This window comes from Littorina saxatilis, linkage group LG15 (genome assembly GCF_037325665.1).
Source record: "Littorina saxatilis isolate snail1 linkage group LG15, US_GU_Lsax_2.0, whole genome shotgun sequence".
Lineage (NCBI taxonomy): Eukaryota > Metazoa > Mollusca > Gastropoda > Littorinimorpha > Littorinidae > Littorina > Littorina saxatilis.
The window spans coordinates 47,683,003-47,695,218 of NC_090259.1; the positions used below are offsets into that span (position 1 = coordinate 47,683,003).

A 12,216-nucleotide genomic window follows, 5' to 3' on the forward strand; every position below is an offset into this window, starting at 1 on the left:
TTTTCACATTTTCGCATTTTTTTCTGAAGTTATCGAGAATGGCAACTTTAGCTATGCATGCTATACAGGGCAATGTAAGCCCTATCTTTGGACACCAGTTTGGTTGACCTTGCTTCAAGGTCAAGGTCGCAAGGATTGTATACATATTTTGAAGTGACCTTGACCCTGAACTATGGAAGATAACTGTTTCAAACTTAAAAATTATGTGGGGCACATGTTATGCTTTCATCATGAGACACATTTGGTCACATATAATCAAGGTCAAGGTCACTTTGACCCTTATGAAATGTGACCAAAATAAGGTAGTGAACCACTAAAAGTGACCATATCTCATGGTAGAAAGAGCCAATAAGCACCATTGTACTTCCTATGTCTTGAATTAACAGCTTTGTGTTGCATGACCTTGACCTTGGGTCAAGGTCACATGTATTTTGGTAGGAAAAATGTGTAAAGCAGTTCTTAGTGTATGTCATTGCTAGGTTTAGTTATTTGACCTTGACCCTGAAGGTCAAGGTCATGTAAAGGTCAAGGTCAAGCATGTGAGTCGTATGCAGACCTGTTTACCCTTACGATTTTGGCGTAATTTATTACGATTTTCTGCAAAAAATACGCCATTCCGCTATCCGTGTAAAGACTACGATTTTCATAAATAAAAAAATTAAAAAAAAAATTAAAAATTTTTTTTTTATTTTTTTTTTTTTAATCAATTCACATGTTTGGCATTGTTTTTTTCAATGGCAAAATGGGGTGAAAAAGCACAGGACTGACCAGAGATCATGTCTGTCTGACAAGACGCTGGAGAGCCTTATTCTAGTGGTGAAGTTTCGCCCTCACTCATTCGGCAAGCGCAAGTACAGTAGAGAAGCGCTTGACACACTGAAAAAGGCCTACTATGAGCAAACGAAAAAAACGCAGTGATGCATGTGCTTTTGATGGGATCTTCTTTGAAATTATGATGACTACAAAAACTGACTGATGTGTTTTGTTTGTAAATGATGGATATATGTGCATGATTGCGTTTCGCAGACACAGTTGTCATGTGCCGCGGCGTTGTAATTGGCGACGAATGCTGGACGATTACTATTTTTGTGCCAGGATTACTATTTTTGGGGCTGAGCATTACTCCAAAACACTTATGGGGGTAAACAGGTCTGCGTATGGGCTTTGCCCTTCTTGTTGATTAGTGCTTTTGTGAACAAGAAACAATTGACAAGTGGCTCTATCCCATCTCCCCCCTTCCCTCCGTCGCGATATGACCTTCGCGGTTAAAAACGACGTTAAACGCCAATTAACAATTAACCAAAACTGAATTTGGTCTATATAAAAAAAATGAGTAATTATTATGATTCTTGTTAAAAAAATCTCTTTTTTTTCAAAAAAGAATTTGGTGGATGTTGAGTATGTCAGCCTTGTGATGGCGGTGGGAAGGAGATTGGTTTGAATATACACTCTTGAAAAAAAGTTAAGGATCGATTGAAAAAACGGATATAATATAAAAAATTGCCAAAAAATTAAAAATCGACATAATAATTAAAAGATTAATGTGTTTGAATTAACAAATGATCAATGAGTCTTGACCTAGAATTTGGTTTGGCAGGCAGAGTTATTTCCCTTTGTGGGACTTCTCAAAAGCTTCTGCATTTTGGAAGAAAAAGGGTGTTTTTTATAGCCCCATGAAATTTGCGGAACGCATGCCAGGGCAAAAGGTTGTGATGCACGTGCTACAACAGGGTCCTGGCTATGAACATCGCTCACCAGCTTGTGTTTAAAGGTTGACACGCTGACACAATTATGCACAGTAGCAAAATGCCCCCACGAAGAAAACTGAGCGATTTGGATAGAGGAAGGGCAATAGGATGGTAACGGTTACAAGACGGTGTTGCTGCCAGGCAAGTGACCCAGAGGCTTGCAGTGGCTCCCTCTGTCGTCATCAGACTAAAACAGAGATTCCAAGCAACTGGAAGAGTGCAGGAGCGACAACGTTCTGGTCGGCCCAGAGTCACCACACAAAGATAGGATCGCTTCATTCAGAGGCAGGCCATGCAACAAAGAATGGCTACGGCAAACACCATTAGGCAACGCCTACAAGCTACCACCAACACTGTTGTTAGTGGTCAGACGATCCGAAACCGCTTACACAACTTTGGCTTGCGTGCAAGGCGTCCAGTCCGAGGAACAACCCTGACTGCTAATCACCGACCAGCTCGCCGAGCCTGGTGCACTCAACATGTGAGGTGGCAACGTCAGCAGTGGGCTCAGGTGTTGTTTACAGATGAGTCCCGCTTTTGCTTGGAACCTGCTGATGGTGGCATCCGAGTGTGGAGGCGTCGCGGAGAGCGCTTCGCAGAAGGCGCTGTTCTGGAACGACAGCTTTTTGGCGGAGGCTCTGTGATGGTCTGGGGAGGGATCAACATGATCAGCACACGTCTAATGACACCTCTATACCATGTAGTGGGCAACTTGACCGGTGTCCGCTACCAGAATGAGATCCTGCAACTCCTGGTCGTTCCACCCCTCCAAGCGATCGGCCCTCATGCGATTCTTCAGGATGACAACGCACCTCCCCATCGCTCTGCAGCTGTAAACACCTTCATCCAGCAGGCCAGGGTCAACAGGATGCTGTGGCCAGCCAACAGCCCGGACCTGAACCCCTTAGAGCACATGTGGGACGAGCTTTGTCGTCGGGTACAGCAACATCACCCTCCTCCTGCCAATCTGGGTCAACTGCTGCAATGGCTCCAGCAGGAGTGGAATGGAGTTCCCAGAGCATTCTATGCAACCCGATCCACTCCATGCGCCAACGATGTGTTGAATGCCTGGCACACAACGGAGGGCACACGCGTTATTGACACTGATTCACATTGTTGTGAATTCCATTTTTGAGGGTTGTCACGTTTGACACACTCTAGCTAAGTTGTCGCTGCCGCGTTCGATCTTTGCTTTGTTTGGCATTACTCCTTGGTTGTTCAATTATATAATTAAACAAGTCGCGTAAGGCGAAAATACAATATTTAGTCAAGTAGCTGCCATTTTTCAGCAAGACCGTATACTCGTAGCATCGTCAGTCCACCGCTCACGGCAAAGGCAGTGAAATTGACAAGAAGAGCGGGGTAGTAGTTGCGCTAAGAAGGATAGCACGCTTTTCTGTACCTCTCTTTGTTTTAACTTTCTGAGCGTGTTTTTAATCCAAACATATCATATGTATATGTTTTTGGAATCAGGAACCGACAAGGAATAAGATGAAAGTGTTTTTAAATTGATTTCGACAATTTAATTTTGATAATAATTTTTATATATTTAATTTTCAGAGCTTGTTTTTAATCCGAATATAACATATTTATATGTTTTTGGAATCAGCAAATGATGGAGAATAAGATAAACGTAAATTTGGAGCGTTTTATAAATGTTTATTTTTTTTTACAATTTTCCGATTTTTAATGACCAAAGTCATTAATTAATTTTTAAGCCACCAAGCTGAAATGCAATACCGAACCCCGGGCTTCGTCGAAGAGTACTTGACCAAAATTTCAACCAATTTGGTTGAAAAATGAGGGCGTGACAGTGCCGCCTCAACTTTCACGAAAAGCCGGATATGACGTCATCAAAGACATTTATCAAAAAAATGAAAAAAACGTATGGGGATATCAATCCCAGGAACTCTCATGTCAAATGTCATAAAGATCGGTCCAGTAGTTTGGTCTGAATCGCTCTACACGCACACACACACACACACACATACACACACACACATACACACACACATACACCACGACCCTCGTTTCGATTCCCTCTCGATGTTAAAATATTTAGTCAAAACTTGACTAAATATAAAAAAAATGAAAGAATTCGGTCTTGTCTGTTTTGTGTGGCGTGCTTGTAAAAAAGTGATACTTAACTTTTTTTGAAGAGTGTATGTGAAATATTCTTTGGGTTCAATAACTAAATGGATTGATACAGGTCACATTAGTGTGACAATGTGCACTTTTAGCGCCCTTACAGCCAAGTGCCCTATACTTTTGCCTTTACAGCAAGTGCCTTTACAGCAAGTGCCTTTACAGCCAAGTGCCCTAACAGACTTTTGCCCTTACAGCAAGTGCCCTAAAAAACTTTCTGCGCCTTAGCAGACGACACGAACTGCTTGTTTACATCTGAGCGGCGGCCATGTTTTATTCCGTCTAAAATCTATTTTTAGATTGCTTGGGTTGACTGTGCTATTTTATGCAATCTAAGGCTATTTATTACTTTTAGATGTCAATAATGAATGGATATAGACACTATGTTGCTGTATGTTCGTGCTTAAGTACTTTTTAAGGCCCTGTTGTTCCTTAAATTGCTTTAATGTTCGATCAGCTCCGACCCAAACCTTCGACGCTATCTGAGTTTTAGCGCCCAGTAGGTGACGTATGGAATTCCTTTATTATCTCCATAATTGTAACTTTTTCGTAAATGTAACTTAGTGCACTTCATTTCTTATTCCCTTAAGATACTTTTTGAGTTAAAGTGCATTAATAAATGTTTGGATCAAGTAAATCAAAGTTTTCCTCAGTTTGACCGGTGTCTCACCGCGTGACGTCACACGCGTTATTTTGGCAACTGTGTTTCTGTCAAGTTTTACGTCAGATAACTTGTCATAAGTTCCATTTTACCACAAGTATGACACATGTATGGAAAGTTCAGGAGTTCATTTTGTAATGGAGTGAATTGTAATTGGTACAGGAAGTGATAGAGTTTAGCAATCTTTATTTTGCTGGGTTTTGATCGTTAATCGGTCATGTGTTCTGAGTAATTAATCATAATTTCTTTTTGGTCTGGACTTCTAAAGTTATATCTTATAACATGGTTTAAAAGTATTTTTCATGCTGGTTTTATAGCAACAAACCGATTTCTAATGTGTGCATTTTTTTTTAGTAAAGTTATCAGCTGTCAACGTTTCTAAACAAACACAGATTTGGCTGTCAGACAGGGATTGAGAGCCGTTTTTATGAGATGAAAGAGGCGCTTTCGAGTGGTCCGCACGGACAGTATAAATAGCCTCGGGTACCAGCATAAGTATTCAGTTCATTGTTCGACTCCGCTGACCTCTCGCTGCGATAGACATAGCCTTGCTTCAGAGTATCGTGGTAGCCCCAGGAAAAAGAGGCATTTTGCCCGCTCAGTTTATCTAGGGAAAAGAGACTTTGCTCCACATGTAGCCTGTTCAATTTGTGTACATGTACCTGTGTTGATGTCGGCAGAGAAGGGTTGATTTCACTGTAATTGCGTGCTAGTTCCACGTAGGGTTTGAAATAAAACAATGAACCCCGCCATCCAGTCTGTTTGAGTTGAGAGTGAGAGAGAACCTCCCCACATTAGAATCAAATTTGTGTCAGTCAGTCGGCCGTAAAATTTCTGTTTTTTAAAAACACTTGAACATTATTTTATGAAGCTGGATCAGCTTCTTTGTTTTAGGGGGGGGGGGGGGTGTTCATAGGTAGTGGAATCCTCCTTTAAGACCTACAAAACCCTAAGGGAGATGAAGAAGGAGAGTCGTATAAAGCATTTGCTTTTCTTGTTTAAATAGTCATGGTCCCAAGTTTGTCAAAAGACGTGTCTAAGCTGTGCGTTGCCCTACCTTTTTAAATTGTTTGCAAAAAACAAACAAAAAAAACTCCCAAAAACATTTGTTATGTCTTCTAAAAGACCACAGAAGAAATCTGCATTTGTACCGTAAACATTTACATGAAAACTAAATTTATTTAGTCCATGCTAACTGTTGTAATTTGTGCACGCACAACATATTGAGCTTACGCTGCAACAATCTGGAGGAACAGCACACCAGTCAAACATGACGCATTTTGACCCAAACAATGCAGTTTGTTTTTGAACGTTTGATGTCACGAACTCCGAAGTCGCTCTCCTGCCAAACCAGTTTGTGTCGCGCGAAGTTTCAATCTGAAACTATGAAAAAAAAGAGCCCAGAAGCAAGTCATGCAAGGTCTTGCTTTCCCAAGCAGACACATTTTCTGCATATCGCCAGTTTCTTTGAACGGTCAACCGCCACCGCTCAGTTCGTGCCACACGCAGTCGTTTGTTGCATTTTAGAGTCAGAGGTACACAATAACGTGCTATTGCAGATACAGCGAGTCGCATTGAAACCACAAACTGACGACTTAACTGATCTTGTATGTGAAAAGGGGAATCTGGGTCACATGGGTCCACGATGATTCAGGGGTTGAGTAAACAACGAAAACTGGTGTGTAGTCTACGCATGCTAAATAGCCATTCGAGCAAACTGTGTCATTTAATGATGTTAAAAGCTAGTGCAAGTGTGTTCCATAAGGTTAGAATTGCTTATTTCGTAAAAAAATTCCATCATTCTGTAAACCTCATTTGAGGCGGATTAAGGCTTTAAGTCATTTGAAACATTAGTTATGCTCTTATACGACATAATTACTTTCTATTTTTAGCAGGAGGCAGCACCAATGATTTACGAGCCTTCTCTTGGCACAGCTCACACAGTGCGACGCACGATGAAGAAGAGTCGCAAAAGACGTCGTCCCATCCCAACGACCAGAAGACCAGTGTTCCTCTCTCTCAGCACGACCAGAGCGAAGGAGTCACTGTCGCTCGTCAGAAGGTCAAGGACACAGAACACGCGGGTCCCGTGTTGTCTCCTGTGAAGGATATCCCCAGGGAAGAACAGGCATTAGACCTTCACTTGAAAAACGATGACAACGAAACGCCCCCGATTCGGAGTAAACCAAAGAAAACCATGGCGGTTGTGAACGAAGCAGACGATCGCAGTAAGCCAAAGAAAACAATGGCGTTTTGGAATGAAGCACACGGTCGCAGCAAGCCAAAGAAAACAATGGCGTTTTGGAATGAAGCAGACGGTCGCAGCAAGCCAAAGAAAACAATGGCGTTTTGGAATGAAGCAGACGGTCGCAGCAAGCCAAAGAAAATGATGGCGGTTTGGGACCAAACAGAAGGCCGGTGGAAAGGGAAAACCCAAGATGAAAGCGGCACAGTGTCCCGACGTCCACTAAAAGGCTCCAACAAAGAAGTACCAGGAAACGGTTCCACCAAAGAAGCACTTGAAAGAGGCTCAAACAAAGAAGCACTTGAAAGAGACTCCAACAAAGAAGCATTTGAAAGAGGCTCCAACAAAGAAGTACCAGGAAACGGTTCCACCAAAGAAGCACTTGAAAGAGGCTCCAACAAAGAAGCACCAGGAAACGGTTCCACCAAAGAAGCCCTTGAAAGAGACTCCAACAAAGAAGTACCAGGAAACGGTTTCACCAAAGAAGCACTTGAAAGAGGCTCCAACAAAGAAGCACCAGGAAACGGTTCCACCAAAGAAGCACTTAAAAGAGACTCCAACAAAGAAGCACTTGAAAGAGGCTCCAACAAAGAAGTACCAGCAAAAGGCTCCATCAAAGAAGCACCAGAAAAAGACTCCATCAAAGAAACACCAGGAAAAGGCTCCATCAAAGAAACACCAGGAAAAGGCTCAATCAAAGAAACACCAGGAAAAGGCTCCATCAAAGAAACACCAGGAAAAGGCTCCATCAAAGAAACACCAGGAAAAGGCTCAATCAAAGAAACACCAGGAAAAGGCTCCATCAAAGAAGCACCAGGAAAAGGCTCCATCAAAGAAACACCAGGAAAAGGCTCCATCAAAGAAACACCAGGAAAAGGCTCCATCAAAGAAACACCAGGAAAAGGCTCCATCAAAGAAACACCAGGAAAAGGCTCCATCAAAGAAACACCAGGAAAAGGCTCCATCCAAGAAACACCAGGAAAAGGCTCCATCCAAGAAACACCAGGAAAAGGCTCCATCAAAGAAACACCAGGAAAAGGCTCCATCAAAGAAACAAAAGAGGACCACATCCACAAAGACCACAAAGAAAAGCAGGCTGTCTTAACCAATCTCAAAAAGGTCCTTAGTGAAACACATACAGCACCCCTACTCCCTCAGAAAAGGCAGAATGAAGGGGACATAGTACAGCACGCCAGGAAAGGGCAGAATGAACACAAGGCGGAGTCCGCTTCCCCAACGAAAGACCGGTTTGAAAACGACCTGGTGTCTCAACACACACAGAAAGATGAGACAGTACCAGGCTACACGCCCGATCCGTGGAGACATGATGCCACATGGAAGGGAACAACCTCTTCTCCCCTCCAACAAGACAATGAAGGATTGGATGCAGTCGCCTTGTCTCTGAAGAAAAATCAGAGCAAATTAGAGCCCGTACCACATTTTGGCAAGACATACGGCTATGAAAATGGTACAGCCTCACCCCCCTTTGGGAAAGAGCCCAGTGCAATGGCCGCAAAAAAAGTCACCAACGAAGCAGACACCAACAAGAACCCCCGTGAAAGACGTGCGAACGAAAGTAGTTCTGCGGCTCAACCGCCACGAGAGAAAGAGAGAACTGTGGTCCTGGAAGAAGGTGGGAACACTATGGAAGCGGAGGCGATGTCAGTTGACAGCAAGGCAACACCTCACAAGCGTGCCGTGTACAGCGTCGTCCACAGAGGTGAAAGAGCTGCAAATAGTAAGTGACAGCATGTTTTCCAACGAATACCAGGTTGAAATGCTGGCTCGTTCAAGGGTATACTAGTGTATTTATTACACATTATGTGCACAGGTTGCTTTGAGCAATATGTACAAATCTGTAGAATAAAAAAAAAGGTATCCCTTATGACCCCTTTTTGACTCAAATGCGAAGCAAAAGTGAGTCTATGTACTCACCCGAGTCGTCCGTCCGTCCGTCCGGCCGGCCGGCCGGCCGTCCGGAAAACTTTAACGTTGGATATTTCTTGGACACTATTCAGTCTATCAGTACCAAATTTGGCAAGATGGTGTATGATGACAAGGCCCCAAAAAACATACATAGCATCTTGACCTTGCTTCAAGGTCAAGGTCGCAGGGGCCATAAATGTTGTCTAAAAAACAGCTATTTTTCCCATTTTTCCCATTTTCTCTGAAGTTTTTGAGATTGAATACCTCACCTATATATGATATATAGGACAAAGTAAGCCCCATCTTTTGATACCAGTTTGGTTTACCTTGCTTCAAGGTCAAGGTCACAGGAGCTCTTCAAAGTTGGATTGTATACATATTTTGAAGTGACCTTGACCCTGAACTATGGAAGATAACTGTTTCAAACTTAAAAATTAGGTGGGGCACATGTTATGCTTTCATCATGAGACACATTTGGTCACATATGATCAAGGTCAAGGTCACTTTGACCCTTATGAAATGTGACCAAAATAAGGTAGTGAACCACTAAAAGTGACCATATCTCGTGGTAGAAAGAGCCAATAAGCACCATTGTACTTCCTATGTCTTGAATTAACAGCTTTGTGTTGCATGACCTTGGATGACCTTGACCTTGGGTCAAGGTCACATGTATTTTGGTAGGAAAAATGTGTAAAGCAGTTCTTCGTGTATGATGTCATTGCTAGGTTTAGTTATTTGACCTTGACTCTGAAGGTCAAGGTCATGTAAAGGTCAAGGTCAAGCATGTGAGTCGTATGGGCTTTGCCCTTCTTGTTTGTCTTTAAATATTTATCTGGGGTTGGTCAAATATGATTTTGCGGAAACCGCTGTAGTTTTGAACGTGATCCTAACTGACTTTTTTAGCTGTAGAAATGATAAATAAAACATTATTTTGTGTACATCAATGAATCTCATACTACGTTAATTATCAATGTTCATGCAGAAAAAAGATCGAGGTTTGTCGAGGTCGTATGAACAGGTATTAACTGACCAACGGCAGTAGCTGGACAGAAGAGGGCAAGTAAGAACTTCTCCCCGAACAACCACTTTTTGCCGATGCAGGCAGTTAAAAGCGTCCCGTACAAAGGTCTAACCTTGTAGCCTTTGCGAGGTTTATCCAAGGAATGATAGTGATGACATTATGTTATGATGTCATAGTGTCAGAAATTAGATCACTCAAGTGTCTGGGTACACATGTTTTGTCTTGGCCAGCCAACAATTAGTTTTAGAAAATGATGGTTCTTGTAAAAGTGAACAGCTCATCATGGGTAATTTTAACACCGTCACATTTAAATGCTTATTTTATAGCCATCCATTGAATTGAGAGGAAAACAAAGTATACTAAACTGCTAAGCATGAATCAAACAATAAGAAAATAACAAGTCGCGTAAGGCGAAAATACAATATTTAGTCAAGTAGCTGTCGAACTCACAGAATGAAACTGTACGCAATGCCATTTTTCAGCAAGACCGTATACTCGTAGCATCGTCAGTCCACCGCTCATGGCAAAGGCAGTGAAATTGACAAGAAGAGCGGGGTAGTAGTTGCGCTAAGAAGGATAGCACGCTTTTCTGTACCTCTCTTCGTTTTAACTTTCTGAGCGTGTTTTTAATCCAAACATATCATATCTATATGTTTTTGGAATCAGGAACCGACAAGGAATAAGATGAAAGTGTTTTTAAATTGATTTCGACAATTTAATTTTGATAATAATTTTTATATATTTAATTTTCAGAGCTTGTTTTTAATCCGAATATAACATATTTATATGTTTTTGGAATCAGCAAATGATGGAAAATAAGATAAACGTAAATTTGGATCGTTTTATAAATTTTTATTTTTTTTTACAATTTTCAGATTTTTAATGACCAAAGTCATTAATTAATTTTAAAGCCACCAAGCTGAAATGCAATACCGAAGTCCGGGCTTCGTCGAAGATTACTTGAGCAAAATTTCAACCAATTTGGTTGAAAAATGAGGGCGTGACAGTGCCGCCTCAACTTTCACGAAAAGCCGGATATGACGTCATCAAAGACATTTATCAAAAAAATGAAAAAAACGTATGGGGATATCAATCCCAGGAACTCTCATGTCAAATTTCATAAAGATCGGTCCAGTAGTTTGGTCTGAATCGCTCTACACGCACGCACGCACACACACACACACACACACACATACACACACACATACACACACACATACACCACGACCCTCGTTTCGATTCCCCCTCGATGTTAAAATATTTAGTCAAAACTTGACTAAATATAAAAAGAACCAACAGCATCGTTTTGTATGTGTGGGTAGTAAACACGTCTTTACAAAACACGGCGGAAAATGGCGACAAAGTTGTTGCACAGCGACAGGTCACTTTCTTCAACCAAGGCCAGTACTTTCATACATAACAAAGGAAAGCAAATATGGCCTGAATAATAAAGTTATAGTGTTCCTTTGCGTGTCTGAGTGATAAACTGTTTTAACCAACTATCTTCTGAAACGTAATTGCACTCAGCAGATTTGTCTTCCGCTCATAACTTTCGTGTCACACGGTCTTTGCAACAAACAGATAGATCGCATTCTCGCAGAAAATCATTGACAACACAGACCAGTCATTTTTAGCATTGCAATTTGGGAAGGGCTACTATTATAGTGTGTTTTAAGAAAGAAAAACATTATAGTATCGGCAGAACACGACCAAATGAGTTTTCGTGTTACAGCGTTATCGGTTATGGGCCTGAGATTTTTTAGACTTTTTGTTCTCACACTGTAGCAAAATCATTGACAACCAAGACAAGTCAGTTTTAGCATAGGCATTGGGAAGGGCTACTATTATAATGTGTTTTAGGAAAGAAAAACATTATAGTATCTGCAGAACACGACCAAATGAGTTTACGTTTTAGGCGTGAGATTTTTTTTTTCACACTGCAGATCATATCTCAAAAACTACTGAGTGGATCTTTATGAAATTTGATATTGATATTTTTGACTGGATTTTCTCAGAGAAGGTTTTTCCGTTTATTGATGACGTCATATTTTACCGTTTGCCAAAAGGTCCTGGCAGCACTTTCACAGGTACAGTTTTTCATCAATTTGATCGAATTTCTTATCACACAATCTCAGATCTAGGCCGGATTATGGGATTGCATTTCAGCTTAGTCACATAAAGTTTTGTTATTGAAACGTTTGTTCGAAATATGTCATTTTTTCAAATTTTTAAAAACTAATATTTGAAACAGAAAATTTATATTGGTGTATTCCCTATTGCGTCCTGTATCTAAAACTATAGTTGTTTTTTTTGTATTGATAATTATGCTTAAAAATGAAGAAAACTGATAAATAACCACTATCTTTATTTATGAAAAAAGACACTTAAAAACAACTTCTATCTATTCCTTATCATTTTCTGATTCCAAATATATATATAGTTTCATGGTGTTTGACGTTGAAAATATGCT

The 12,216-nt window shown here is 41.0% G+C and overlaps 1 protein-coding gene across 1 annotated transcript in view; it reads left to right on the forward strand.

Annotated features, from left to right (window-relative positions):
* Window positions 1-12,216, forward strand: part of LOC138949516 (enolase-phosphatase E1-like) — a gene marked incomplete at its 3' end in the record, with an annotated part of 167,093 nt that overhangs the window by 10,110 nt on the left and 144,767 nt on the right. The window contains 1 exon segment of the mRNA XM_070321344.1: window positions 6,447-8,537. Coding sequence (XP_070177445.1) covers window positions 6,447-8,537 — 2,091 coding nt within the window.